At 46.1% G+C, this 25462-nt stretch overlaps 1 protein-coding gene across 1 annotated transcript in view; it reads left to right on the forward strand.

Annotated features, from left to right (window-relative positions):
* LOC138513838 (MLX-interacting protein-like) overlaps nucleotides 1-25462 on the forward strand; it is a 652779-nt gene that overhangs the window by 96913 nt on the left and 530404 nt on the right. Inside the window, exons 2-3 of the mRNA XM_069628950.1 lie at nucleotides 13862-13968; nucleotides 14601-14683. Of these exons, the coding sequence (XP_069485051.1) occupies nucleotides 13862-13968; nucleotides 14601-14683 (190 nt within the window). The remainder of the gene's footprint in view (nucleotides 1-13861; nucleotides 13969-14600; nucleotides 14684-25462) is intronic.

Below are 25462 nucleotides of genomic sequence, written 5' to 3' on the forward strand. Positions count from 1 at the left end.
TTCTGCATGATCAAAAACTTTTTGATTTCCATATACCTTTGTGGTATCCATCATAATAAAACAAGCCTAATTAGCAAAATATCTTTGTGACAGTTTTCATCGTTGGCATACACAATGGCAGAATTGTTATACATCACATAATAGAGTGTTGTGCAGACTCATAAATTACGATAAACAGTATTTCGTCACAATTAAACAGCCAAATAGTATACTTAGTTATGTTGTCTCCTTTACACCTTTTTATAAAATGTTTTTATGAAGTATGATCTTAATTTCATATTTCCGCATGATCAAAGACTTTAAAAAAGACTTTAAAAAACCCTTTATGGTAGCCATATGCAATTGTGGTATCCATCGTGTCATATCGGTCTGTCTCCTATGGTCATATAGGTTACAGTAATTATTGAAATCTAAGTCACTGGAAGATGATATTATCTAAAGAAGAGATTCCACTCGATGGACACATTTAGGCCTTGTTTTACCAAATCTAGACAAAAAATCCACTGCTGTTCCAGTTTACGCAGAGTGAGATCTCTATCTGCCTCTGAAAGGGTTGTTGGCTGTTTGCAAAATAAACCAAAAAATGTCATTGTGACTATGCTTTTATTTAAAACAAAAAGTGAGCCACCATAGTTTTGTCTGGTATGGCGTTATTAATGCAGGATCTGTGTTCGCAGATCCGTTGTCTTATTTCCCGTTTACTCTTGCCTATCTGTAGTAGCTTGCAAGGGCACTGGATAGCGTAAACTGTCCATTTGCTTCTACAATTTGTGAAGGTATTGGAAGCCCAGGTTTTTCCGTTTAAGTCAATGGATTTGAGGTCCTTAGTAAGGTAGCAGACCGAACAAGCTCCACACTTGTGGTGACCTATGACTGGAGGTAGGTTCCACAGTGTTGGTTGTGGATTGGTGGTGCACTTGGTTCGATGTAAGTGTTCACCAAAAGATCTTTCAGGTTACTGCTGCGTTTGAACGCAAAACGAGGTTTAGGTGGTTTGAAAGATTCCGTATTTGGAGTATCCCAGTGTCAAAGGATGGTTTTCTTAATTGAATTGCTTAAGGGAGTAAAGGTGGTCACGCAGGTGATCTTGTCTTTGCAGTTTTCACATGGCGTTGGATTGAGACAAGTTTCTTTGCTGGTATTTTTTGCTCTCTTACGGGTTCTGCGGATAATGTGTCCAGGATAGCCCCTTGTCTTCAATCTGGTCGACAATTCTTGGCTCGTACTGTCATAGTCCTCCCATGTGGTACAGTTACGCCTTAAGCACAGAAACTGGCCAAAGGTAAGTTTTCTTTCAGACCCGCTGGATGAAAACAGTGTTTTATTTGAGGTTGGTTTCCTATATAAGGTGGTTGCCAAGCTGTTATTATCAGTTAAAATAACGGGTTTGGGCATGGCCCAGGAAAAGACTGCATCTCCCAGAAGGATGTGTGGGTAGTGCTTACTTTCCAAGGACGGCAGAAGACACTGACCCATGAGACTGAAATATCATCTGCAAGTCTCTGGGGGTTTTCAAAATCTGGAGGAAGACACAAATCAACTACATCACCACCATCTTCAAGAAGCTGCACTGACTACCCATTCAAAAATACATCATGTCCAGGATATAAGTCACAAACAAAACTCTTCTTTGCGTTGCCAAGAAACTCGTGTCTGGAAGCCAGTGTATTACCAGAAACCGCCATGTTGCCAATTCTGGAACACGTTAGTAATGCAGAGGAGACTGGCCCTCTTCATACTACGCTTCAGGAAGGCTAGAAGACATTTATCTTCAAAGAGATTTCACCAATTGCTGATCGATCCTCTCAACACTATTTCTTCCACTCTCCCTCTTTTTATCCACCCAAGTTCCTCTGCTACCCTACCCGTGCAGCTTACTTGTAACCCTCGATTTAGCCCCTGTGTATAACACGCTGTTGCTTCCCAGCTATATTGTCCGTTCTGGTCACAGCTTGAGCTACAGTAAGCTGCAGGACGGAGTTTCTGCTTATGTTTCTATGTGGTTCCAACCAAAGGGGGAGTTGCCATAGTCTTATTTATTTAGCAATCCAACAATAGCACTTGCAATCATTGCCTTGTGTTTGTCTTGAATAAAAGAATCAATCCATGCATGAGCACATTCATTTAGTAGTTTGCTGAAGCTAAACACATTGATTCGTCCCTTCTGTGACATAGTGGTGTCAAAAACAGTACCCAGAATCTTCGCTTTGTCCCAGCAATACAAATGTGCTTAAGAGTCCTCCATACTCTTTGCTTATGAGAAGATGCTAGCAGATAAAACTTTTTTTAGTTTTAGTAGTCAGAATGATGGTCGGTCATGTTGGAAGATGACCTGGATCTCACCAGCATATCTGTGTAACTGCACCCTGCTTGAAAACTGTTGGTGGAAAGGCTGCGTATTAGTGAAACCATAATTGTGAAATTCCCCCCTGCAGATAATCGCAGCCAAGTGCTTGGTGCCGACCTACAATTCCTGGTGCCCTCTTCCAGTGTTCTCCTGCCGAGGGCCTGCAGATTCAATGAAGATTATACATTATTCCTGGGCTGCTGCATTATGGACGGCTCTCACCCCAACCAACATGCTGGCTATAGCAACTTGAGCCTCCCACCAAGAGCTTCAGTTGTTTCCACTGGCATTTTCAAAGCACTGTATTCGGCGATCAACAAAATGTGTGGTCGTTGCCTTTTACAGGAGTAGCCTAAATGGAAATCTACTGGGTTTTGCAAAGTTGGATTGTAAACTGGGTATGTAGTGTTATTTTGCAAATTGGCACTTTTATGGGTAGCACCCAAAGCATGTGCAAACTGGGAATATATTTGAATTGTATAGCAACAGGTAATTTCCTAAATTTGATCCGAACATGACTTCTTTCTGAGATAGATGTCATAATGTTTTATGCCATTATGTCCTGATATATCACGGTAAATCCTAGGTCTTATTATTTTATGTCTTGATATGCCAAGTCCAAACTGAGAGTATACCTGAGTTATGCAGACTGCTTGTAGACTGCGGTTGTCAGACTTTTTCATGCGTGACTACTTGTATGGCAGGCATGAATGACTGGTGGTTAAGCCCAGGCCAACTTTCCCGGTTAACTGGTGCAATACAAACGCTCCCAGCTCACCAAATAAGCTGCATACTAGACACATGTGTACCACATAACATCGTCAAATTCTCCCGACAAAAAATAGGGAGTGAAACATTTCACAGCTGTAAATGGTAGAAACTGCCACATAGGAGCCTGTGACCGGTTTCCACCCATGTAACTACATGGATCTTATTGACTCGGTGATAACAGCAGAGCACTCGAGGACTGTAATGTTCCTGCCGGATCTGAAGGGAAACTGTAAGGTAAAATTGCATCTGTCAAGTTGCACGAATCACGAAGTACAAAGGAGCATGGTTGACTAAAATATTTCCTGATGAAGGGAGTTAAAATATATGTTCACCTGCATACAAGATCCCTAAAACAAATATAATAGCAAAATGGGGAGTAAAATACTCCCCACTTCAAAATCTAGTCTGGAGCCCTGAACATCTATGTGATTAGAACTGTGTATGTTTGGTTATGTGCATAAAGGTGCACGAGAACACAGCAAGAAGCTATTTAATGAATAATGGGTATTGTGCAGGGAGCACATGGTTCTAGTTTGCATCACATGTTGGATTTACAACAAGCTCCATATTGGCTCCTCTTTCCCAGTGGTAGCTCCTACCTACTGGGTGATGCCCACTACACAGAAGCTGCTTTTAGCGCAATGTCGTCAATTATTTTTGGGATCTTTGCATATTACTCATTTTATGTTCTATTTCAAGGCATTTGTACGCTGTAATGGTCCCAGATCCCCATAGGGCAAAAATGTGTTAACCCCAATTGTCTCTCTGGCCTGGAGGTGCCACGCAGATTCCGAGCTTTTCCTTGCGCGACTGAGATTCTTGAACCAAATGTATGTTTGTTTATTTAATGCAGCAGACAGGGATTTTTCTTTGGAAAGTAGACCACACCGGTTGCGTCATTGCTTTGGAGCACGAATGTTTAAACATGAAGCTGCAGCTGCCCTAATGTGCAGGATAGAAATGCTAAATGTGAATGTAGTTTTTAAGAATTTCGTTTAAAACCCAGCACCCAGAAGTTGTATTTCAATTACTCAGAGCAATGTAAACTTTCCTGTACAAAGGCAATGATCGCATGAGGAAACCGTGCATTTTGGGTATGAATGCATTGTTGTGAAATTATACTTTTGGTTGATTGTCAATGCCCACTGATGTTCAGTACTGATTGCTGTTATAACGAAGTATATATACATTTACTGACTGATGCTTGTGATCTTATGTCGCAGTCCACTCATGGCGTTGATATTTTGCCTTGAAATCTAGTGTCTTGAATTCAGGTAAAGCAGCCGTGGACATTTTAACATTCAATGGAATGTAGTGCTTGCAGTATCCTGCCACCCTCATGAAACAGGAAGTCCCGTCTGCCAGTTTGTAAAACCGAATCTGGGTATTACTGCCCATGCAACTTGTTGATTCTATGACGCTGCCCTGCTTCTAGCTAGCATTCTATTTCACTGTTGGGCAGAATTCAGCGTTTGGACAGAATTGTCCAGAGAAGTCCTACTGGGGAATCGGTTGTAGTCCACCTGATCGTTCCACTGAAGTTGTAATCCTGGATTAGTTCGAGGTCGTCTTTTCTTGTCTCTCTGGAGAATGGCCATTAGATCCATGCATTCGTTCTGTTGACGTTGTTTTGTTGAGCACTAGTCTAGGAAAGAATTGGGATTCGGTAAAGATTTTTGTTTTCCGTAGAAAATGGGCTACATTTCCATCAATGTGGCGTGGTTGATGGTAAACTCTGACAAAGTGAGGGCTATGGGTGTTGTATTCCTGGAGAACGAGCCATCTTGCTCAGAGTGCAAAACTGTTGTTAATTGTACACATCTTGGCACTGTCCCTTGGACGCGTTAACTTTATTTACATTAAAGGGAATCCTCATTTGCAATGCTGTCCTCTTTGTGACTTTGATTATCCACAATCTTGTGGTTTTTAAGTTTTATTTTTAGTTAAGAGCATGCACCCTAAGCTTAATTGTCTCATGGGGCTTAGAAGAGGTGTACATGCGCTGGTTTGTAGGTGCCCATGACAGAAAGAAACTGCTGGACAGTAGGGTTAGCTGGGTAAAGTTAATGTGCTCCTATGAACGAGCAGCAGCTGGAAAAGGGTGCTTGGTGGAACAAGGTTAAAAATGCTCCCAGGAAAAATCAGAGCGAAGCCCTTGGATCAATACATCTGTTGATGGCAGTGGGTGTAGCTGCGACTGGCAATGGGTGGTATTAACCTTTTTCTGCAGTGGCTTGTGGTGGAATATATTTTGATTTCAACAATGAAAGTGTACAGTGATTGTTTAATGTTTACTCCAGGGAGTTCCAGAGGCAAGGGACGAACCCCAACAATTGTATGCTCTTCTGCTCCTGAAGTAGCTTGGAGGGATGTGATGCTGGCAGTGGTCGATTTTGTTTATTCACGTAGGTTTCATAGTCTTAAAGCCCCGCACGCCTCTGGTAGCTGCCCACAGGTTTGCAGGTAAAGTGTGGCTTGGCTGTTTAAGCTTGTGGATGTCAAGCACATGTATTCTACTTTGATTCTGGCCCCACTGGTAGCCAGTGCAGACTTCATAGTTGGGTGGGGACCAGTTAACTTTCACTAGTGCTCTAACGACCATGGAATGGTTGATTTGGCGCAAAGAGAAGGGGCACGTTCTTTAGCAATTACATCAATCCGCACAGAGGAGCGCATGTCTCTGTGTGACATATCAACTTCCGGGGCATCAGTGTTCCAGGGCTGAATATCGGTTTCAAAAACGCCAATCAGCCCCACACCTCTAGTTCACCAGAAGGGATCCAAACAGATTGGAGCAACAAGCAAATTATCAACCTCCTTGTCCAATTTTGGTAACGTGGACGGATAGCAGGCTTATCTCCAAAAAGTTGTGGATCGTTGGTTAGCTGCAACACAGCGAAAATACAAGTATTCCCCAATGATGAAAGGCACTGACCAGTCAAGGTTGTATCAAAAATATCTACTTTATTTATATCACAACAGGCAGTCCTAGCAACACTACAAAATATAACCCACCCTGTAAAGGAATGCAGAGGACAGACCGTTTTAAAGAAGGAAAGGGGATGTACTCTGGATACTGACAGGAGGGTAGTTGGTATGGTTAATAATCACACCAGTTTAAGGGAGAAATGGGTCTTAATATGTCTCTATGGGTCTTCAGGGTGCTTTTCAGGTTTCTTTGACAGAGTTCAAGATGGGAGTCGGCTGCGGGTATCAAGCGGCAAGGCGGTTCAGTTAGCGAAACTGGACGAACAGCTGCAGGCTGGCCTACACGGTGGCTCGGGGTCAGGAATTGTCGTCTGTGCTGATCAGTGGTTCTGAAGCACTGCTCGAGACAGCTTGGATGACTTTAGGCAGCTGCAGCTTGACAACGGTCAGCGTTGTAGTCGGTTGCAGCTCGAGGAACTCGACGGGCTCGAAAATGTTCTTTAAGGCAGACAGCAGTAGACGCTTGTCGAGGTACTTCTCACAGATTCTTCAATTGGTTTGTGTCGTCCTCTAAGGCTGATGGCACACAGCTGTGGAGTGTGTTGCTGGCTGCCTTGTCCTTGGTTGTAGGTTCAGCGTCGTCCTGGCACTTCCTACTTAGGAAACCTGCTGCAGAGCCTAGCAGGGCACACTGTGTGCTGGCTGTGTATCGGTTCTGGTGTAGCTGGACAGTCCTCCGAGTTCTGGATCACTCCTGGGAGATGTTTAGGGGAGGTATCTTGCTTCCCTCTTTGGAAATCCTGCTTTTCCTTCACTTGCGGAAGATGAATAACAGACTGTACCTTCAGACAGAGTCCTAGTTTGAGATGATCTTTGTTGCTTCTGGTGAAGTCGTCGGATGATTTGCGAAAAAGAGGGGCTAAGCCCTATTTTGAAGCCAAATGGACCACAATCATTGGTGTAGTTTAGTTTAGTTTATTATTTGTAATGCGCCAGAATACCCTAGGGTAACAAGGCGCAGCAGATACATGAATTTGCGAAACTTAGTTACAGACAATAAAATATAAGCATGGCATATACATGGCATATACACAGTAATAAAGAAGGAAAGCAGGAATATGTACATATATACAGTTAGGAGATGTGTGTCCTGGTATGTCAGGTGGCAGAAGGGAGAGGCGGAGCCTAGCCCACTATGTTTCAGACGGCGGCTGTCTTCAGCCAAGACATTATCTTGGAGCGGAAGTTTTGGTAGGGTAGGTCCATTCTGAGAGTGGGTGGTAGGGAGTTCCACAGTTTGGCTGCTTTTACTGGGAAACTATTACCACCTATGGTGGAACGTTTGAAGTTAGGGACTGAGAGGCAGTTTCTGTATGCTGTCCTTGTCGGTCTCAGGGATGTCTGTCTGTGAAATCTGTCTGTTAGGTAGGTGGGACTTGTTATTGAGGGACTTGTAGGTTAGTGAAGCAGTTCTTAGGGAGATTTTATCTAGGATAGGGGTCCAGTTGTTCTGCTGGCTATGTGCTGTAATATGGTCTCTTCTTGAGACGCCCAAGGCCGCTCTGAGAGCATTGTTCTGGAGCGTTTGTAGCTTGCTGGTAGTGGCTTTAGAGCACCCAAGATAAAGGGCGTTGCAGTAGTCTAAACGGGATAGTATGAGAGCTCTGGCAAGGGTTAAGCAGCTGGTGACGGATAGAAAAGGTTTGGCTGTACGGATCAGTTTACAAGTGTAAGCCGTGGAGGAGGCTAGTGAATTCACCTGTCTGTTAAAGGAGAGTTTGGAGTCCAAGTAGAAGCCCAGTGTTTTGACTTCATGTCCCACTCTGATGGTGTTTCCATCAATTATGAAGGATGAGTAAGCTGGGCTTAATTTCTTTAGGCTGGCGGTGGTACCCAGGGTGATTTTCAGTTTTATCATCATTCAGGCATAGACCATGGATGGCCATCCATGCCTGGATGATGATGTATACCCTATTCACCAAGGCCACATTTTTTCCATAATCTCCAGAAAGCGGAAGGAGGATCTGGGTATCATCTGCATAGTTAGTGTAGGTGATACCGAGATGATCCAGATCATCGAAAGGGGGCTTGGTAAATATGTTATACAGTGTAGGGGAGACACAAGAGCCCTGAGGTACGCCACAAGTGATGGGTATGGGGTCTGCAGCATCTGTAGGCGAGAACACCCTCATTGTTCTGCCATCGAGGAAAGATCTAATCCATGTAATGGCCTCGTGGAAGAAGTGGGCAACCGTGTGAAGGTGGGAGCAAAGGACCGAGTGGTCGACCAGATCAAATGCTGCAGAGAGGTCGAGGAGGATGAGTAATGCTGCTTGGCTTTTATCTCTAAGCAGATCGATCTGTGTTTTAAGGTCGATGAGCTGTCTCGGTCCCGTGTTGGGGTCGGAAGCCTGATTGTCTAGCCCCTAGCAAGTGGTGCACCTCCAGGTGCTTCTGTATTTGAACATAGGCGACCTTATCCAGGATTTTCAGGAGGAATGGTACGGTTGTTATGGGCCTGTAATTGGTGGGGGTAGCTGGGTCAAGAGTGTTTTTTTTTAATAGAGGTAATACCCAAGATTGTTTTAGGTTGGTGGGGATGGACCCAGTGGAGAAGGAGGCATTGATTAGCTTTGTGATAAATGGGAAGAGGTCACGGGCCGCGTCTTTTATGAGCTGTGCTGGACATAAATCTTCCTGGCAGTTGGAAGGCTTCAATGACAAAATGATTTTTTCAACTTCAAGTATGGTCACTTTGGTGAAATTGAAACGTGTATGTTCATTTGTGGTCTGCTTCTCGGGTGGCTTGGACAAGGCAGGGTTGTTTAAAGATGCTTTTTTGCAAGATATTTTGTTTTGTAGCGTGGCGATTTTGTTAGCTAAGGCATTTTGGATGTCGGTGCATCAGTTCTTATCTTTAATGCAGGTGACTGGTGGTGCTATGGGGGTTTCTATTTCTTTCAAAATGGAGAATAGTTCTTTCATGTTTGAACTGGCTTGGGTGATACGGGAGTCAAAGGAGGTACGTTTTGCTAGTATGATTTCTTTTTTATACAGGGCCGCTAGTTTTGAGAATTTGATTTTATTGGCTACTGATGGGTCTTTTTTCCAGATAGTTTCACAATTTCTTTTTTGCTGTCTGAGGTTTTTGAGGAATGGTGTATACCAGTTGTTCGGGTGTGTTTTGGGCTTACTTGGCCTGAGTTTGAGGGGGGCAATTAGGTCCAAGGAAGTGGACATGATTTTATTATATTCCTCGAACAGGGTTTCAGGGTCCAGATTGTCAGGGAGAGAATTGAGCATGGGGAGTAGGTTGGGGATAAGTCTCTCCACCGTGATGCTCTTTTTGTTTCTCGTGAGTGTGGGTGGGGCCCTAATGGACTGCGTGGGAGAAGGTCTAGTGATGGACAGCAAGAACGATACCAAGTGGTGGTCGGTCCAGGCTAATGGTGAGATGTCAGTGATGTTGGCTAGGCAATTGTGGTCAGCTACCCAGTCAAGTATTCTACCCTTGTCATGGGTGGGTTTTAGGCTTCTTTGAGTAAATCCTAATTCGGTGAGGGTGTTAATCGTGGTAATGGCAGCTTGGTCTTCGGGGTCGTTGAAACCCATGTTAAAGTCTCCTAGGGTGAGCGCCTGTGTGGCGTTTTTTAGGTTAGTGGATAGGATAGTGTTGAGATCCTCATCTAATGGGCCTGGAGGGGGATAGATCACATGGATGTTGATGGTTTGGGTATTGTTAATGGGAACTTTGATTGAGAGTAGTTCGCAAGAAGGGACGCTGATGGTGGTAGCTGCTCTGATCGGAAGGCTACATTTATGAATGATGGCGACACCGCCTCCTCTAGCGTTAGGACGGTCTTGTCTCAGGATAGTGTAATTATCAGGGACCGCTAACATAAGCATGGGGCCTGCTGCCGGATGGAGCCAGGTCTCTGTGATTGCAAGGAAGTCCAGGTTTTCATTGATTAGGTCTGCAATTTCAGTTGCGTGGGCTACTAGTGATCTAGCGTTGGTTAGAGCTCCCTTAATTTGGGGGCTCACTATGGATGTAGTAGTGATAGCGGCCGACAATTTCTGGGCAAGTTTGGTACTTCTCTGGTTAGTAGGATGAGGGGGATGTTTAGTATGGTGGTTCAGAGGTAATTTGGGTTTGTTTGGGGTTAAGCCTACCTTAATGAACCAATCCTGGGATCCCTACCAACAATGTCTTATATGCGTGAGGTCATAACAAGAGTGCTTTAGAACAGGAAAGATAAAGGGGTGAAAACCTGTGATATTAAGTCCCACCCATCTTCCTGTCTATTGTTGATCAAAGAGTCTCTCTCTGGTTAATGGATCTCTGGATCTCTTTGTGGTTTCTGATTAAAGTGGCATGTCCCCCTTGAAGCTGTGGTGAGACCAGTCTCTCTTACTCTTGCAAACCACATTCTCATACCTTTTTATGAATGGGGTCACCTAACTAGGTGGCCTACTTTAAACACCGGGCCAAGACATGACAGTTCATGGTCATTAATACTGAGGTTGGGAGCTGGCTTCCGGTTGACACAGTTGCATATGAAAGGTTGTTGTGTTTCCTGTCTCCTTTGTTAACCTCTGTAGCATGTCAGCCTGTTTGAAGTGCACTCTGAATATGTTAATCGCTGCCACCAGCTGCAGGGCCTAACAAAAGAGCAGGGTGAATCGATGGAGCCTTTGTTAGTTAATCAGGCTGGCCATGGCAGGGGGAGGTTGACCCTCTCACTTCCTCCAGATGACCTGGTGCACTCCAGGCTGTCACATTCCAACTAAATATGACAGGGTGGACTGTGCCTGTAGGCTGTGTCCACCCAGAGTACACAGGTCTATACGTTTGTCATGATGTGAGCATAGGAAAATGTATATGAATTAGCCCACCACATTTTCCTGAGCTTGGTGTACCATGATTGTAGTTAATTAAACGTTTCAAAAAATCCAGTACGAGTGCACACCGACCATGCGACTGGTTGAATTCCTCACACTCTGGTTTGCTGAACACCAGCTCCCAGCAAAACGTTAATGCATTTTGCTGAACTATCTAGTGAACGGTTTGAGGTCTGGCTATGTCTGTTAAGGCACACTCTCCTTCTGCAGTATAGATTAATACATCTAGGGATTCTGGGTCCAGCAGTTGGGGTGCCATTTGCTTTAGGACATTTTAGAGGACTGTGATGTATGTTCTGTATAATATGGTATTAAGATGTATACTGTGCAATGCTGCCCTTGGCGTGGTCTGCAGGCGCAGTACAACTGGTTAACAATAAACCTAAACTTATACAACATACTGCCTCGCTCTGTTTTGAAGAGCTACCTGCGAATCGGTCTGAAGCATTGAGGAATTGTTGATTAACTGAACCGGATGCTGATTATGAAGCTGCCAAGGGGCTATTTTGCTGGGAGTAACATGCACTTAAAGGCGAATATACCCCAGTCCGCAGCTACTTGATGTTAAGGTGGGATTGAATCTGCCTTATGCATCCTACCCGATGCAAGAGTATTGCTGCGCTATGTTCTGCCTCCCACCAGTTTGACTATAGCAGCATGCTCTGTGTTGGAGCACTGTAATGCTCATGGCCACTCTTGCGTTCAGAAGTTGCCACGGCGCTACGAAATGCTAAATAATGCTATGGGATGCGTCTGCAACAAAAGGAATTGTGAATGAGTGTGGCATGTAACACCTTGTAGCAGGCTAATAACACATCTGTGCCGAGTCTCTGTTCTGTTCGCAACTGATGTTCTCCTAATACAAGTAATGCAGGCGCAACCACCTATGCATTATTTTCTGTGAAGGAGTTGAGGCGTTTGCTCGGCGACGGCAACACTTAAGTTATAATATGTGGTATGCAGCCACGTCCATGAAAAATCAGAAAAGTATGTTTTCAAGTGTGCAAATAAGATGAAACTATTGCATTGGAGTACAGAGAGGAAGGTGATGGGGTGTGTGAAGAGGGACACGCAGCCTAAGTTTATTGTTTTGGTAAATTCCCCACTCATTGACTGCCTATGTCCATTCCCATCTACTAACTGCCCCTATCCTCCCAAAATGCACCCTACTGGACTCTGAGTAAGCTCTTTCATGCAGTAACATCACATTGGGGGTATATAACCAAAAAAGTGATGGGTGGAAAGTTTTGAATTAATCTGAACGACTGGCACTGCTATGGGCAACCTTCCACATCACCGTTTCTTAGCCTGTCTGTGCCATTGCAAAAGGGGTCCAGCCATATGCAAATCAGTCGGGTATTGCCACCAATGGTGCCAGCCCAGCTCGAACTACTAATCCAGGTCCCCTTTGCATGTAAACGCAAGCAACCCCAGACATGTTTCAGATAGGGTCTTCCAGTGTTCTGCAACACTTTTACAGCGGGCTGACGTTTACAACATTGGCCCAACTGGTGCAGAAGAGGCTGTGGGAGAGGCACCCTGTATAGCTTTCCCACTTGGAAGTTGGGCAAGTTCATCAGGGTTTTAAACAAACTGGTTCCAGATGCTAAGCCCAGGAAGCCCCCTGCTGTCTACGACAGCACAGCGTGGGCTACTCACGGCAACGGAGGCATGCCGTTTGGCTGCTGGCCCGCCCGGCATTTGCTCATCCCACAACCATGACATCCAGTCCTTCGAGGGACGGGGAGGAAGGCTGGAGGTGGCAGGAGTTTGGGGGGCCCGCTAGAGTCAGCAAACCCCAGCTTACCCGTACCAGGCTGAGCTCCCGGCACCCAGACATGAGGGAAGGTCGCCTGCTGCACCAGCAAACCTTGTCATTGCTCACCCCCGGTGCTGGGCTGCTGCAACCTCAAAGCTTCCCTTTGCTCCCTCCTATTCCCATGTGGGACTGACTTCCCTTCCGACCAGGGCCCTGTCAACACACGCCTGCTGGCGGGTCAAAGACAGAGCACCCAGCTGGCTTGGAGAAGGGTCGATTGGGTCTTCCTTGTGGCATCCAGTGCAGTAATGCAAATTATTCCATAGAAGCCAGCAGGAGTCCTCGGGAGAGTTATCTTTTACTTTGTGAAAGATAACTCTCTCGCGCCTTGAAACACTTGTGTTTAGGCGCGTTATAAATGCCATATCATATCATATCAAGGTGGGGCACCCTGCAATGGGTTCGCCCAGAGAGGGGGGCCCGAGCCTTAAAAACCATCACTGGATAGTATTACTGGCACGCCCTGTCAACTTCCCTTTTCGAGTTTCGAAATCAACAACTGTAATACTCTGCAGCTCCCACTAGATGTCACCTATGCATATAACGTGTGAATCTAAGCAGATACAAGCATCAGAAATACGATTATGGTGAGTAATGTATGCCATATTTACCCTACATCTTATCGTATCTTTGCTGTACTTGGCACACACAACGTCCACTACCAACTAGCCATTGGCGAGTGGTAGTTCACAATTGGTGAGTCCGAAATTGCATGTTGTGTGTATGTGAAAAACTGGCCATTGCAAACTAGGGCAAGTGACCTTTATGCCTAGCAAATAGCTTGGCCCCCTACTTATCTTTTGACATTTGTAATAGAAAATGATCGTGTTTTGTGTGCTTTCCTGTGGTCTAAGTTCTAATTCCTAATTATGGAAATGGGTTTGGTGTGTATGTGTCCATAATTGCCATGATACCAACCTTTCTAGATTTTGTTGTTAGGAAATGTGTAGATTACTATTGTTGATCCCCATAAACTAGCTCCATCCGATACATCCAGGTGTTGTGGTTACAGGGCCGTCACCTGCACTGGACATGTGAATCATCTTCCGGTTAGGGAACGCTAATAATTCTCACCTTGTTAATCTCTCTTACAGCGGGAAAATTGTGTCGCCAAAATGGAAGACTTTCAAAGGCCTGAAATTGCTTCAGAGAGACAAGATCCGCCTTAACAATGCCATCTGGAGGGCGTGGTACCTACAGTGTGAGTAAAGGCAACAACAGCTTGGCAAAGTAGAACTTATTGCACCTGCTTTGGGAACAGTGGAGGGAAAGGCAAGCACTGCTATCAACTGCTACCAGGCGGGACATTCTAACAGCCCTAGGTCAGGGAGAGCTGCACTGCTCCTGGAGCGACACCTGCTGGTCGAAGTTGCAAATGCTGCTGAAGTAACAGTCACTGTGGAGGGAATGCTAAATACTACCGTTAATTAAGTAACGTTCACTGGGTGGATAGTAATTGCTGCGGAAGTGATGCAGAAATAATACTTCCTCGGGTGGTTGAGCTGAAGCCATCTTGACAGTGATACTACTGACGTAATAAACCCATGAGGATAGGAAGACTTTTTAAAAGTGTGCACTTTGGCCGATTTCGACCAAAAATGTAGGAACTATCACATACATGCGTAAGTGGGGGGAAGGAGTTGGGAGGCGAGGGCATGGTAGTGTGGGCTAGGGTAGGGTATGTGGGAGATCCCCCCCCCCATTATTTTTTTAAATTAAAAACACGGGTCGAATTTATGACTACCAAAAGTGCACGCGTTTAATTAGATGGCTATAACACACGTAGAACCTGCTGGAAGTGACCGTGAAGTCATTCTGATTCTATTTCCTTAGATGTAGAGAAACAGAAAAATCCCATTTGTAACTTCGTCACGCCATTAGAAGGGAATGACGTGGACTATCAGAGGAACCCTGAGGTAAGCCCGAGTCTGGCGGTGGACTTTTAAGTGGTTGATCCCTGAATGTATCTTGTGCAGAGCCATGCAGCAATTTGGAAACCATTCCAAAACATCACCATTAATGGCTGGTGGAACAATGTATGTCATGTTCAAATATTAAAATGCTGCTCAGCCTACACGCCTACTCTTTTGGCTAAATACGAATCTGAATGGCATATGTTCATAGACTAACCTATCACAATATGTCCACAATTGGCTAATGAAGTAATAATGATTGCTGAACATCCTTTTCAATATATCTGAATCTGAATCTTATTGGACTATGTTGCATTACTTTATTATTTACTAGCCTATATCCCGGCGTTGCCCGGGATTTCATTTTCTCATAAGTACCATTTGTTCGAAATACCTTAAGTTGGCTTTACGCTTTTTCGGAAAGGCTCCAAAAGAAAGGAGAAAAGAAAAATTCACTACATTTTTCGATTATATAAGAAAATATTTTTAAAATAATAAAGACTTCACAACACTATTTTTTTTTCTTAAAAATTAATTCTGATACTTATCTGAAAACATGAGTTGTATCTTCTTATGTTCTGCAGGGAATGTTTTCATTCTGAAGTAGTCCCTGACATATAGGAAAGCAGCTAATTTGTCAGTGATTCTATGGGCGTTAGTTTTAACTTTTCCACTCCTACAGCAGACCAGCTTACCTAAGGATTCATTTTTGTAAATTTCTTGGCTTGACAGAAAATACATATTTTGTCCATTTCTCCAACAATAACATACAGATGTTGGATTGTACTTCATGTGAGTATCATATATAAAACTTGCTAGCAATAGATTGGAACGTCTTGCCGCCCTTGATGTACTGGCTCTTTCCCTCTCTTTTTGAAGTCTGATCTCGTGCTGCTTTGTTGTCTCTGCTGCCCTTGGTGTACTGGCTGTTTCCGTGTCTTTTTGAATTCTGGTCTCGCGCTGTTCGGGTTTCTCACTGGCTCACAGTAATTGTCCTTTCTTTGCTTTTGGATGAACTTACCCAATGTGCTTCAGTTTCTCCAGCTTGGGGTCTGGCATGGATTCACATGCTCATGAATATTCTCTGTATTGGAATCCTCGGTAAAGAAAAAATCAGTTTCAGTTTCGTTTCTGAACTGTCTTTCTACTAGTAACCAATCACTGATCTCAGGGTCATACTGCCCCCAGGCAATGACTGCCCTCTGCCTAAGCCCCTCCTCTGGCAGACATCTTCAGATTTTTACCTTACGTTCAAGTGTTGGGATCCTCGTGCTACAGCTCTCGAGCTTTTATTGCGTTTTGTGATTTTTCGAAGAGTTTACTCTTATTTTTTTTGTTTGGTTAATCGAGCCTCAAGCTCCACCGATTCTACTTCCGATCAACGGGGACCCGTTTCGGAATTTTCTACGCCCCTCAACGGCGAATTTTCATCGAGTTTTCACTTCTTGGAGGATTCTGGAAGATCTTTGAGGCCTACCCCGCGTGGACATGGCCCAGGACAAAGGAAACACGACTCCTGGATCCAAACTGATCAGAAGCTGCCCTGGATGCGGATTACAGTATGTCTCTCTCGGTGCCTCTACTGCCTTCACGATGACAGATCGCACGTGGAGAAGGACTGTGTGTTTTGTAAGGAATATGTCCGAACGGACAATGAAGGATCGTCGTGTTCGATTCACCAACTGGCTGGAAGGGAAAAGCCGAGCAACAGGTGAGAAGAAGAGGAAGTCTGAGCGGTCTTCTAAGACCTTTGAGGGCGCACCGGCGACGGGGGCCCAACAAAAGGCAAAGCACCGCAAGTCCGCGGGCACCGGGAGCGCCGATGGTTTCGGGCTCCTTGACAGCCAGGCAGGGCGTGATGTCACCGAAGCCATCAACCACGAGCCAAGGCTCTGGCTCGGTGAAGAGGAAGTCAGAGAATCCGCATAAGCTTAGGGAGAAGCCCCGGTCGATCACGGCAGCCGAGGGGGAGCGAGGCAGCAACCCTCCCCCCAAGGTGAAGGCCTCAGGCACGCTCAAAGTCGCAAAGGCCCTGATTCACGCAGCTAAGGCCTTGATCGAAGGAGTCGTGGCGGCCCTGGCGGAGCCTGTTGGAGGCTACCCCAGTGGAGACGACTTCTGGGCCTAGAGTTTCCCTGCCACCCCAGAGAGAATCCTCTTTTCAGCCTATCGATACAACCACCATGAAATCCCGGGTGGAGAAAGAGGGGGTGGGCACGGTAGCCATAACAGACACTGATACCACCTCTGAAGATGAGCTGGTTGGCGTCACAAAGATCCTGGACAAGAAGTTAGAGGAAGTCCGGTCCTACGGGAGGGATCCCGACGAGGTGGATGTAGAAAGCGACGGTGGAGCCTACGAGGAGCGGCAGATCGTGGAGGAGACAGAGGACCCTACTCCCCAGCCGTCGCTCCCGTTGCAACCGGTGCCTATGCCACAGGACAACTCAGGAGCAATCTTGATGGCTATCCAGGCCCTGTGTTCGGAAATAAGGACAAGGTTGCCCTTAACCCAGTGGATGCGCCACTGCGCCTGGACCGTCGGGAAGCCCACGAACAAGCGGAGGCGAATCCATCCTCTTCCTCCTTTCCGACCCTCAACTCCTTCCCCTCCACCGAGGGACGAGACGGGAATGGAGGTGGTGACGGACGACGACAGTGGTGACGAATGGACAGATCTCCCATCACCTCCTGTCCAGGCCTCCCCTCCCGATGAAATTGGCTCTTTCCACGCCATGATCGGCAGGGCTTCGGAGCTCTTCCAACTTGTTCCCTAAGAACAGAAGGAGGGTTTCCTCTACCAGCGACGGGAGGCCAAGAGGAAGACCGTCCTCTCAGTACCGTTATTAGATGACATCTGGGATGAAGGACTGTCGCTACTCAAGAACCCATCCACGGCGCCTGCAAAGAGGGACAGGTATGAGAAGAAGTACCAGGTCCCAGATTCCGTCCCGATGTGCCTCAGAGCTCAGCCGTTCCCGGATTCAGTGGTCTCCGCAGCGGCCAAGAAGAAATCGACATGGGAGACGGGGTCAACTTCCACTTCCCCACCTGACGGCAAGGGGAAGAAGCTGGACGCCATGGGGCGACAAGTCATCTTGTCGGCGGCGACGACCATCAAAGCGGCCAACGCCCTCGCGATCGTGGTGCGCTACACCAGGGAGCTGTGAAATCCTGCAGGAAGGCGAGGTGGCTTCGGACCACGCCATCACGGTGGCCACGGACATCACCGACACCGGCTTTCGCCAGATGGGCAACAGCGTTTGCCTTCGCCGGCGCGGTTGGCTTAAGGCCACCGATTTCCATCAGGACGTGCAGACTAGGGTACTGGACACGCCCTTAGATGGGAACAACCTGTTCGTATAGGCAGTGGACAAGTCAATGCAGGCCATCAAGGCAGACACCGAGACGGCCCGGGCCTTGGGTTCTCTCCATCAGCGACGGCCGCCCTTTCGGACCTCCGGAGGCAAGTCTGAAGGTGCCTTCAAAGAATTTGGTGGCGGTTCCTCATCGTCCCGCCAAGCGGCCCGTTCATCGTTGCAGGAGGCCTACAGAGGCCGCATCAAGGCTGGAGGACGTCATCGTCGCCAAGGAGGCTAAGGCACCAAGGCCTCGGCGAAGTAGGATTGATCCGGCTGTGGTATTGGGCCCCCTCCGTAGCACCCCGGCCGGAGGCCCGCTGCCGAAATTCATCAGCGTGTGGCAGTCCATCTCCACCAATCGTTGGGTGCTGGATGCGCTGGCCCCCGTGCACACTCTGGAATTCCAAAGAAAGTGTCCCCGTCTACCACCATTGGCCAGGAAGGAAAACCACGTCCCACAGCTACTTCTGGAGGTACGAGCAATGCTGAAACGGGGCGCGATAGAACTCGTCCCAAAGAGGCTCCGGGGCTCCGGAGTGTACTCGCGGTACTTCCTCGTCCGAAAGAAGACCGGCGGTTGGCGACCCATCCTGGACCTTCGTCGTCTAAAGAAATACATCCAGTCCCAGAAATTCCAGATGGTCACCCTCCAGCACCTGCTGGGACAGCTGGAGGAAGGTTACTTCCTATTGTCGCTGGACCTGGAGGATGCCTACTTCCACATCCCCATTCTCCAAGGACATTGAAAGTTCCTACGATTCGTGGTCCAAGGACGACACTATCAGTTCAAGGCCCTTCCCTTCGGATTGAAGTCGGCACCCAGGGTCTTCACCAAGTGCCTGGCACCAATGGCTGCGCCTGCAGGGGTTCCATGTCTACCCCTACCTGGACGATTGGCTCATCCGAGGAAAGTCAAGGGAACTCGCCATCGATCATACAGCGAAGACCGTCCAACTGCTCACAGATCTGGGATTCTCGATCAACTTCAAAAAATCCCACTTGGTACCGTCGCAAGACGCCCTGTTCCTGGGAGCCTGACTCGACACAGTGGCGCGGTTGGCTTCGCCGTCATAGGAAAGGACGAAAGCCATCCTGGGCAAGGTACAACAGCTGTTGACCATGGACGTGGCCAGGGCGAGGTCCATCAAGTCCCTTCTCGGCGTGATGTCCTTGTGCATCTACCTTGTGCGCCTGTGCAGGTTGCGGATGCGTCCACTGCAGGAGTTCCTCAACGCCCGTTGGATGCAAGTGGCAGGCAGCTTCGAAGACAGGATCTAACTCAACGAGACTTTCCGCCAAGTGATCCAGTGGTGGGGCTCCAGCGCATCTCGCGGCGGGCATGGACTTCCAGACCTCGGCACATCAGGAAACGGTGACGACAGATGCCTCCCTGGAAGGATGGGGAGCACACACCAGAGATCTCCACGCAAGAGGCCTTTTGGCTCCCGGAAGAGAGGTCACTACATATTAACGTCCTGGAGCTCTGAGCCGTGTTCTGGGCCCTCAGGTTGTTCCTTCCGTCCCTCAAGGGCAAAGTGGTGAGGGTCTTCACCGACAACACCACCACGATGTTCTACATCAGGAAGCAGAGGGGCACCAGATCCCCAGCCCTATCCAAGGAGGCGCAGGATCTGTGGCACTGGGCCGTTGCCCAAGGAAGGTTCCTGGTGCCCTTCCATCTGGCAGGAATAAAGAACACCATCACCGACTCACTCAGCAGGGAGCTACGCTCGTGCCACGAGTGGGAACTTCGGCAGGATCAAGTGGATCTCCTATTCCGATGAAGGGGCTGTCCCCAGTTCGACCTATTCACGACGGCGACAAACGCCAAGTGCCAGCAGGTTTCCCCAGCCGAGGAGTATGGGCGATGCCTTCTCATTCCCCTTGAACGGCCTGTTCCTGTATGCGTTCCCCCTGTTGCCGTTGCTGCTGCGACTCATCAGTCAACTCAGACGGTCCCGGTGCAGGATGTTTCTTTTTCCTCTTTAGAGCTACTTTCTGTGTAACTTTAAATTACTTGTCCTCCAACCATTCTCTTTATTCCCTAGTGTGGTGGCCAGCCCTATACAACGGTGGAGATACGCTTATCCAGGGTTAGGGGATGGATCAGAGACTTGCCCTTTAGCTATTGTAACACAGTCACCACTTTAATCATATAAAAGGCACAACTTCATGATTTTCAACCAAACTTGTGTGCTCAGCACCTTGCAGGTGAAATCGAATTCCTTTATTATTTTTCCGTGGGTTGGCAATAAAAAAAATGGATACAAAATGAATGAAAATAACTCATCGGTTAATGAATCGTACTTCGTCACTTCCCCAACATGACACTACATGTAACGATGTTCTTGAAGTGTTGTCTATTTCGCAAGTATTGTGCTAACTACTTGTATAGACCTTTGGGCCATCCCACTGGTCCTTTGCTTACACAAGGTCTAATTCGGCCTACCAGTTTCAGTGGTGTAGGGATTAAACCACTTTCTTTAGGGCCACAGCAATCTAGAAAGTGTTAGGGAGAATTCTCATAAGTGAGCTCATTCCCTTCGCTTTAGAGACCCCCAGCAACTTTGCTGGATTTTGAGGACTTGATTTTTTTACTTGGAACGAGTGTGAGCCTCTCATGTATTTTGATGTGCGTTTTACTCTTGTGTTCTTTGATTGTGGAGTTTTAGATAACTCCATAGGCATCATCATTTCATGTGTGTTACACAGCACCCTCTGTGCAGTGACACAGGGATGTCTTTTAGACTTCCCAAAGGTTTAAATACCTTCTCTGGGATAAACTACTGTTTCACAGAGAATGTTAAGTGAAATTGACTTTACTTGTCTTTTTAAATTCTTAGACCCAGCACACCCCATCTTCCTATAGATTGCTGGAGGGGTTACCTAGTATCCCCTGTGTCTAGAAACTCCTGAGCAGGCAAATGCTACCCTTTACTATCAAAATGGCTGATGGCAGTGGTTGTACAACGAACTACCATGATTTTTCCCGACCGCGAACACCAGTAGCTAAAAATCGTGGGAGCCATGTTTTTCAAGATGGCGCCTTAAACCCCTTTGTTTAAACAGGTCCCAGTCTTCTTTTTTTTTCGCCATTTCTTTATGGAAAGGTCCTTCTAGTGTTTGTCTGCGTGCCAAACTAGGTTTGGTCTCTTTGTTCGTTCGCCTTTGGCGGACTTCAGGACTGAAGACCGCCTCTGGCGCCAGAGTGTCTGGGGTGGGCAGGAAGTGAGGGAGGTGCCCGAAACTCCCTGTGCTTAGTCTCCTAGGAGACCCAAATGCACTCTGGCGTGATTGGTTGGCTGACTGTCCAGTAAGGACAGCCACCCTGCTGGGTGAGGGACAGCTAAGCTGGAATGAAAGGGAGAAAATGGTTTAAAAGGTGAGTCTCTTGGCTTGGAAGGCAGAGTCGACCACTGGAATGAAAGAACCGAAGACAAGCTGGAAGAGGACAGCTCCTGCAACTCCTGGACCGTTGGTTTACCCGGTGAAGCCCTGCTGCAGTTCCGAATTGCCAAGATCATCTTGACAGAGAAGCCCCTTCAAGGACAACTTCTTCCTTTGAGTTGGTGGGACCAATCAACTCGTAAGCCACCTGGATACCATTCTCGAAGCTGGTTAGGATTAACCAGGGAGAGGGACACCAGCTTGTGTGCTTGAATTACAGCTACTGGAACTGAAGTGACTCAATTTTGTAAGCGTTTTCTGATGATCCCGTGCAGTGCAGAAGTCCCCCGACGTCCTCCCTCTTGTCCCCATGATTGAGGCTCAGGAACAGTGAGATCTGCAGGAACTTCCAGGAAGAAACCTTTTCAGCTCCATCTTGTTCTTCATATTAAGGTACTGTGCCAAACCGATTGAGAGAACTTGCCTCTCGCGGTGAAAGTTCGTAAAACTTTCCCAACTTGCAGGCCTAATCTGCTTGTGACCCAACATATGATTCTTTTTCGTACAAACTACTTCTGAAAACTTTGGCAAAGACTTTACTGTTTACTTCCTAAGAACGTATTTGTGATCTATTCTGCTAACTGGTGCCTTTACATTCCTATTTAAAGTAACTGAACTGCCGTTTTGCTCCTATTTCAGGGGAGCCTAATTTACCCAGGAACTTATTGGTTTTATGTTGAAGTGCGTTTGTGTATAATATTAAGTTGCCTCCTTCTAGTGAATGTTTTCTAAATGATTGTGTAATAAATGTATAAGTGCTTTAACAAGAAACCTTCAGTATAAGTGTCTACTTGAGCCACTGTGATTGTAAGACCTCTGTGTAACATATTTTACTGCTCACATTCCCTCTTGAGGTAAACCTGACTGCTCAGCTTGCTACCACAAACTGTGTAGTACAGACTTATACCAAAGGTTGGTTTTGCTTACACCTGTAGTCCTAATTGTATGTGGTGGTCCCAAGGGGTACTGCATGCAATTCTGCCTAACAGTCCTCCCTCATATAACCGCCCCCAGGGTCAGGACCAGGTAGCGGCTGCCGTACCCTGACCTCATAGGGGTGGTTAACTCTGGGAAAGGAGTGATTACACCATCAGATTCATCACATTCCTTTCCCCTAATGCCGCTGGTTTTCTCACTCTCTATTGGGGAAACGGGAAAGGAAGTCGACGTTCCCTTGGTCTTGGTCTTGTCCTTTCCTGTGTTCTACCGTGACACAATAGGGCTGAAAATCTAGGAACCAGCATGTGACTCGCACATTGGTGTCTTTGCGCAGGCTCATCCATGTGAGCGGGGAATGATCAGTGGCCAACCTAAATTTCCTGGCAGTAAGGTAGTATTTAACGTATGAGGCTTCCCATGTTATGGCTAGAGCCTCCAATTCAATTGTGGCATAGTTGTTCTCTCTGGGATGTAATTTCCCACTGATATATAGAATCAGGTGTTTAATGCCATCATAATTTTGGGAAAGAACCTGTCCCAATCCGACATGAGGCATCAGTTTGCAAGATAAACTCTTCATTAAAGTTGACCACTTTTACTACTGGCTCACTCCACAGAATATTCTTGAGCTCATCAAAAGAAGTTTGATCTTCATGGGTCAATTTTATTTTCTGAGGCTCTGCATTTTTTTTGTTTAGATATTTTTATTGATTTTCAATATAAGAACAATATATCAATTATCAATCAGGAATTCCATTTTGTACAAGCCAATAGAACATTCGTATCGCAACAATTCTTCAATATTTTATATGTTCAACATAAATATCAGCATTGGATACAAAGTATACAATGTGTTATTTCCTCAGTTAATTTGGATGATAAGAAAGGAGATGGGGAGGGGGAGAAGAAAAAAAAGAGATTAATTCACTAAGTTGAGTTCATTGGGTCAATTATCTCTTTTAGCCAGACTAATCCATAAATTCTTTGCGGAGTAGGAGATATCAAAAGCTCATAAACATATTTACCACTGCTGTATCTCTTCCATCCGAAGTGTGCAAATACAAAGTTAGTGAGACTATAGGCAATTCAAGAATTCATAAAGTGCTTCAAGAGTTGTGGTCGGAAGAACATATGTTCTTTATCAGAGACAAAGTCTAGAAAGGGGTGCCAGATCTTCCGGAATCTCAAGAGTTTTCCTTCCATTACTGCTGTAAGTTTCTCTAAACCCAACAGTTCCCATAATTTCAACCACCAGTAGGCAAGATGTGAGACTTCCAATGTTTTCCAAAATCTAGCCCTAGTAATACGGGCAGCCACTAATAAGTGTGAGATTAGGCTTGCTTTATGCCCTGACATAGGGAAGGACCCATCTTCTGGGGCATCCCCTAGCAGGAACACCCTAGGGTTCATGGGGAGCAGAGAGCCCGTGATTTCCTTGATTTTAGACCTCACCTCCAACCAATATGACTGAATAATCCGGCAATGCCACCACATATGACCCATGTCTCCTCGCTTGCCACATCCGTGCCAGCATGTGTCTGGATACTCTGGATTAATGGGGATTAATGGTGTGGAGTCCGCTGGGGGGAAATACCACCTGAAGCAGAGGCTCTGCATTCTTAAGCTCATCAGTAAGGCGGGAGGTAAAGGAAGTATTGCTGGGAATAAACAGTCTATAATACCCTACTAACCCTAAGAAGGCCCTTCTATCTTTCTTTGTCTTGGGTATTGGGGTGTTTTGTACAGCCTTTATTTTCTCATTTTGGGGTTAAACAAGTCCATTCCCCACAAAATAAAAACAAGATGCTTGATGGCTGACTGTGCTAAGTGACATTTTCTTGGGTTTGCTGTAAGACCTGCTTTTCTTAAGTCTCTGATGACTAAATATCAATGGTTTAGGTGTTCTTCCCATGATCTGCTGTGAATAATAATATCAATGTTCGCCCCACAAAAAGACGAGTATGAACAAAGGACATGGTCCATTAATCTTTATAATGTTACCAGTGCCCCGTGAAGGCCAAAGGGTAACACTTTGAATTGGTAGAGTCCAACAGGAGTAGCAAAGGCAGTTTACTCCTTCTCCTCCGGATTGACAGGCACTTGCCAGTAACCTTTAGTCAGATCGATCATGGAGAGGAAAACTGCTGCTCCCAATCGATTAATCAGATAGTCTATCATTGGCATAGGATAACTATCAAATTGGGACACCGTGTTCACCTTTCTGAAATCAATCTAGAATTTCCACGACCGATCTGGCTTAGCCACTAGCACAACGGGGAGAATCAATGTCTCTGGGATGGTTCGATGAATTTGGATTTTAACATCTTTTCTACTTTCTGTATGACTACTTACTTCCTTGCCTCAGGGATCCGATATGATTTTAAATGGTACACCTTCCATGGAGGCGTACACACGCCTAGAGAGAAGGGGTGTATCGGCCACCTTTACTCCCACATCTCCATGCATATGTTTGGACTAGTAGTGCATGTTGTACCTCAAGAAGAAAGTACTATTATAACTGCCTGATCGGAAGAAGTAAATATGTATCTTTTGATGCGTATGAATAGCTAGGTGCAAAGGAATAATTATTACAAAAACATTTGTGTTTTTACTGTTTAACATATTTTTACTTGCTTATAAAATGCTCCTATTGGGAATTGGAGTTACATTTTTACTCCCTAAAAATCATTTTACTCCCAACTTTCATAAATGGGGAGTAAAATACTCCTACTACTTCAAAATCTTATCTGAAGCATTTGGTGTATGGATGTAGTGAAAAACTCCCTTTTCTCTTATGAGTTCCTCTCTAAAAACATCTATGAACTGTTAGAACAGTTCCCGCATATCTTTTGGCTGGGTAATAGGTGGGAAGGAATAAAAGTTTCTGATGCTGGTGAATCTGCTTAGAATCGCATGCTGTGCGTATAGTCTGACATCTCATGGTAATCGCAGAGTATTGCCTCTTTTTGTTGAAGATCGAAAAGGGACGTCGACATCGGCGTGACAATAACACTATCCCCTAACATGGCATGTA

Source organism: Ambystoma mexicanum, chromosome 12 (assembly GCF_040938575.1).
Source record: "Ambystoma mexicanum isolate Mex_15411 chromosome 12, UKY_AmexF1_1, whole genome shotgun sequence".
Lineage (NCBI taxonomy): Eukaryota > Metazoa > Chordata > Amphibia > Caudata > Ambystomatidae > Ambystoma > Ambystoma mexicanum.